The sequence below is a fragment of the Vicia villosa genome, linkage group LG6 (genome assembly GCF_029867415.1).
Source record: "Vicia villosa cultivar HV-30 ecotype Madison, WI linkage group LG6, Vvil1.0, whole genome shotgun sequence".
NCBI classification, from domain to species: Eukaryota; Viridiplantae; Streptophyta; class Magnoliopsida; order Fabales; family Fabaceae; genus Vicia; species Vicia villosa.
The window spans coordinates 88,823,425-88,828,981 of record NC_081185.1 but is presented as its reverse complement, the minus strand read 5'-3'; the positions used below and the strand labels follow the sequence as shown (position 1 = coordinate 88,828,981).

Here is a 5,557-nt window from a genome sequence, read left to right as displayed (position 1 = left end):
AATTTATATTTTTTTTTCATTTTTTTAATAGATTAATAAGTTTTTTTTACCTTTTAATTAAATTTTTCACTTATTTTTTAAAACAATTTTTTATAAAAGCAACTTTTTAACAAATTTTACTTAAAATAATATTACATATATTTACAAATAAATATATAAAATAAACCATTAAGAATTGAAATTACTAGAATTAACTAAAAAAGAGGGAATTTTGGAGGAGGGGCGGGCTTTTGGGGCGGCGGGCATTGGCGGGGCGGGCATGGCGGGCGGCGGGTTTTGGCGGGGCGGGGTTTGGCGAGCGGCGGGTCTAAATTCCCAACCCAACCCGCCATTTTTTGGCGGGTGCGCGGGCGGCCCGGCGGGCCACGGTCCGTTTTGCCATCCCTAGTAATATGACAAAGTGCAACATGACTAATCCATAATCAAAAGCAATTGTAAGCATAACAAAGCCACACACACATAACAAACTCCGAAGCACAAAGAAAATTTTATTTCTCAATTCATCATTTATCTTTTCCGTGTTCGCAGCAACCAGACGAATATGAAATCAAAACCAACCAATGGTAATCAAAGAATTCTGAATTGGAAACAGTGACCGGAGATTGTATAAATAGGAAAGGGGAAAATCAAAGAACAACCACACACATAACCAATTTCGTAATCATAATTCAAAATCTAAAAAAAGGAAACTGAAGAGAGGAGAAATTGGGGCACTTAGAAACAATTACTGTAATCAGAGAAATCCAAAATCAAAACCACTTGTAACTGCAATCAGAGAATGTTTGAAATTGATAGTAACTCAAACAACAATTTCCCATGATTCCTTTGCAGGACTGATTTCATTAACAACGTTGCATCTTTCGGCAGCCATTGCAAAACCATGATACATAATTGAGTGGTCAAAAGTGCAAATTTATAGGAGATGAATAAATGTAAAGAAGTGTGAATTAGAATCAATGAAGTTGATCCTATTTATATAGGTATAAGCAACTTAAATTGAAATAAATTACTTGAAAAATAAGAGTGACGATTCCATTGTCGTATTATATGAATTGGAAGAAGAAATAACATTGATGGTGAGATGATTCGAGATTGGGAAAAGAAATAACATTAACATTAGATGAATTCGACGACCATTGATGATGAGGATGATTGATGAAATGAAGAATTCAAGGATTGGGAAGTGAAGTGTGATTAGGGATTGGGAAGTGAAGCACGGAACAAAAACAATTATTCTGTGTTGTAACATAATTTTTTTTTAATGAAAACTCGATAGACAACAAAAAAATGAACCGTTTTTATTTGTTTCTCCTATGTTAATCATCGAGCCGTTTTACTTTCAATATCAATTTTTTTTGGTATTTCCCATATTCTTCTATATCTTTTTATATAAAAAGATATTGTTTTTTACGTGTATCAAGAATCCCTCCATATCTTTTATTTAATAAAATTAAAAAAATTAATGTAAATAATAAATAAAAAAATAACTATTTTTTAAATAAAAGATTTCCTTTTTTAGAAAATTTGTAAAACATAAGAATTGATGTGAGCATGATACTTGTCAAAATTGTCAAAAAAACTCATTTTGCTTTATTATTATTATTATTATTATTATTATTATTATTATTATTATTATTATTATTATTATTATTATTATTATTATTATTATTATTGTTATTATTTTTATGTATAATGGTTGAAACATAAGAAGTGACCAAAGAAAAATTACAATTTTAAATACATCGACCAGACAATACCCGTGCGATAACACGTATTTTTATTTTTTTTGGTTACACAAAACTTGTATTTTACTAGTTATTATTAATATATTAATATATTATTTTACTAATTATTTTACTAATTAAAAAAAAGTATTGCATTTAATAATTTGAAACCCTTTAGTTCCCTAACCGATACAGTACTGCTTTGGATGTTGTGGTTAATTGGTAAACCATTTACGGAAAACATATCCTAATCAAATCTTTGATATTGTTACTCGTAAATGCAGAGGTTGCTTCTCATAATCTTTTTATGCATTCATTAACGCCGCCATCTTAAGTTTCCAACACTCAAATCTTAATTACAAGAAAAAAAGAGCAAAAGTTAGGATGAAATCCCATTATGTACCCTTATATATATGAATGCTCAAAATGTCTTACAAAGTTACGATTCAGATAAATTCCAAACCTTTCGGCCTCTTGTTATTACTATTAATTACAATGGCAGCTACTAGTACTACTCAAACAGAAGAACATGTGTCGTTGAAGCTTCTGTTGAATGAAAAGGGTAACAAAGTCTTGCTTGCTGAAGCGGGTAAGGACTTTGTAGACATTTTATGTAGCTTCTTAACAATGCCTTTAGGAACTATTGCTGGACTTGTTGAACAGGAATCCAACATAGGGCCCGTCACTCTTGGTTGTCTTAACTCACTCCATCAAAGTGTGGCCGATCTGGATAAAAGTTGTTTCAGTAATAACACAGTCAAACAAATGCTGCTGCAACCAACTAATTTCGCAGCGGATTATTGCAACACTCTTAAACTTAACATTGATGGCACTCAGCCCACCAAATATATTTCATGTTTCCACTGCAGCAATTATAGTGATATGACAATATCAACATGCAAAGATAACGATATCTGTCGCTGTGGGAGTTCTCGTACCTTTCCACTTTTCCTCAAACGTTCCCCTCAAGGATTTGTCAATGGTGTTGCTTTGCTACTTTTGTGATATCTGATGATCTGATTGTTATGCCTAACTGTATTGACAATTCAAGCTTTGGGCTGCTCCAGAATCTTGGAATAAAAAACCCAAGTTCTATGAAGGCAATGGTTCTGATTGTCACTAAACAAAAGGTTTTGTATCTGGATTTCTATTTTCTATATGATTTATTAATTTTAATTTTTCAATGATAATTATTAGTATAGGTTAGTATGTGTATATATGTTTTGTATAGGTTAGTATGTGTATATATGTTTTTGTATTACTTTGTGGGTTGAAGCTAAAATCCTCATCGTTTCTGTCTGCCCTTTTTTAAACTATCTTTTTATATGTCACCATGATAACATTCTAATTGCTTCTGGTTATAACACTCTTAAAATTCCCCTTTGCCTATTGTTTGATTGATTATGGCTAATTTTTACTCTTACTATTGTGTATAGGTACAAGACTTGCTTAAATGTTCTTTGCTCTCCAAGTCTACTTTAACAGATTTGTTTTTAGGGAAAAAACCAACCATTGGAGATTCCAGGTTCTCAGCGTATGACGTTGAATTAGTTACTGGTTATTTCCAAATCACTTTGAAACTAGTTATCAGAAAATCGGATGGCAAGGTTTTGTGCGCTCAAGGGGAACAGAATTTTGTGAATTTACTTTTAAGCTTTCTTACTTTTCCTTTGGGAGGAATGGCACGTACATTTGGTGAGAAATGTTCTTTGGGCAGCATTAACCAGTTGTACAAGAGCATTTCTGAATTAAACGAAAACAAATACTTCACCACTAAAGAAGCTAAGAACAGGCTGATTGATCCTTGCATTTCCCCACAGTTTAAATTAAACAATCAATTTTTACCAATTTGTCAGCCCGGTGATGTTGAATATTTGTATGAATCTACTTATGTTCAATGTTCCAAAGTTGGTGAAAATCCTAGTTATGCGGGAAATTTCAAAAAAATAAATTTTACTTATCGCGTGAGTCCTGAAGGTTATGTGAAGGCTCCAGCTATGTATGTTGCAACTGATGACTTGGTCATATCGCCTTTGTCTCCAATTTCAGCATTAGGTTTACTTAACCGATTTAAAACTCCTCTTAATGATTTGAAGGAAAAAGTTGTCACTATTGGTTACAAGGAGGTAAGAAATAGTTATACTAGCTAGATTAGAATTTTATGTTCAGATTTTATTTCTGTTATAATTGTTTATATTTTCACTATTTTACAATGGCTTATATTTTACCTTTTGTTTTGCAGTCTCTGAGTATATTGAAAGCTGCTTTAACATCAACATCCGCCCTTACAAACGGTCTGGCTCACCTATTAACCGAAGTTAAGGAGGAGAAATGAGAACTTATATTTTTTATGTATCGTAAGATTCTTGGAGAAAAGTGTGTAATCGACCAAAATTCATGTTTACTATTTTGATATTTGGTATTTGGATTTTAGCATTATTGTAATGATATCCTTGGGACAATCACATTTGAAATTTGAATGGCACCCTTGCTTTTCTATTCCATGTTACCCTTATTTTCCGTTATTTACAGTTTTATTATCTCATCATATTGTTGGTTTATATTGAATTGGTTAACTCATCATTATATACAATCATTTAGGTTAAATGATTCATCTTGGTATACAACAATACACCAAATTTTCAAATACTTTTCCCCTATTTATTTATTTATTTTTTTTTTAAAGGCAAGAGAATAGAAATATATTAATAAGAGGGAGAACTAAGGGTTCTCCAACCTATTTACAAAAGGGCCACAAGACCAAAACCCCACAAAAAGAAAATTACAAACCAATTAAGATTATGAGAGAAATAGAATGGGATCTCTACTAAACTCATAAAAAGAATAATTGGCATGGGTAATTTTCCCACAAAAAGACCACTTCCACACTAAAGTCTTAATATTCCAAACTATATCGTTGAAATTCCATTCCTCCTCCCGAAAGCAAACACCATTCCTAACACCCCATAAAGACCAATTAGTCGCAAGCCACACAACATCTAGTTTGCTTTCCTTCACCTTATGAGATCGAAAAAAATGATGCCAATCCATAAAGTTAGAAAGACACTCTTCTTCCTTTCCACCCACTTTACCCAACCAAAGAGCTATTTCATTCCAAATCTCTTTAACCACTTTACAACCAAAAAAGAAATGCTTTCTATTTTCAACCTCAATATCACACAAAGTACAACGAGAATTTTCAAAAGATAAAGGGATGCCTCTACGGACAAAAGACTCTTTAGTTGGAAGCCTATCAAGGAGAAGCCTCCATCCAAAGGCTTTTATATTGTAAGGGACATCCGCTTTCCACACAAAGCGAAAAGCCTCATCATGCTTGCCATAAGGACCGAAAGGTATTAAACACCTTTCATAAAAATCGTAGCAAGATGCCACCGTGAACTCCGCTTCGACATCCCCCTTCCACCACACTTCATCCGACACCAAAGAGTCCTTCGGACCTACGGAGTGCAACAAAGACTCCCGAAGTAACAAATAATTCCTCTCCAAACCCCTTTCCACCAAAAGATTTTCGGGAAGACCGAGGTCACCCCACACCCATTTGCCTTCTATCCATCCTCCCATCGCCCTAACCGCTACCCCTTTAAGGAGGGAAGCCTCAAATAAATCCGGATAAGCGGTACTTAATGGAATACCAACCAACCACGCCGCCTCCCAAAAAGGAGTCAAGAACCCATTTTGGATTTCAAAATGGCAACAATTAACAATAGGATCCCTATAAGGGTCAATACCTAAATTAACGATATCCTTCCACCAATTAGAATACAAAACACCACTTCTACCAATTTTCCCTCCCTTACAAATTTGAGACACAA

At 33.5% G+C, this 5,557-nt stretch overlaps 1 protein-coding gene across 1 annotated transcript; it reads left to right on the top strand.

The window, feature by feature from the left end:
- Positions 1-2,219: 2,219 nt before the first annotated feature.
- LOC131614088 (uncharacterized) lies at positions 2,220-4,059 on the top strand. Its single transcript, XM_058885717.1, has 3 exons — positions 2,220-2,699; positions 3,161-3,850; positions 3,967-4,059. The coding sequence occupies exons 1-3, from the start codon at positions 2,220-2,222 to the stop codon at positions 4,057-4,059; spliced, it is 1,263 nt and encodes a 420-aa protein (XP_058741700.1).
- Positions 4,060-5,557: the final 1,498 nt, after the last annotated feature.

Excerpts from the sequence above, each read along its gene's own strand:
- LOC131614088 (XM_058885717.1), top strand. The coding sequence starts at position 2,220 with ATGGCAGCTACTAGTACTACTCAAACAGAAGAACATGTGTCGTTGAAG. Across the intron at positions 2,700-3,160 it reads AACGTTCCCCTCAAGGATTT|GTACAAGACTTGCTTAAATG; the intron begins GTCAATGGTGTT and ends TATTGTGTATAG. Across the intron at positions 3,851-3,966 it reads TCACTATTGGTTACAAGGAG|TCTCTGAGTATATTGAAAGC; the intron begins GTAAGAAATAGT and ends TTTGTTTTGCAG.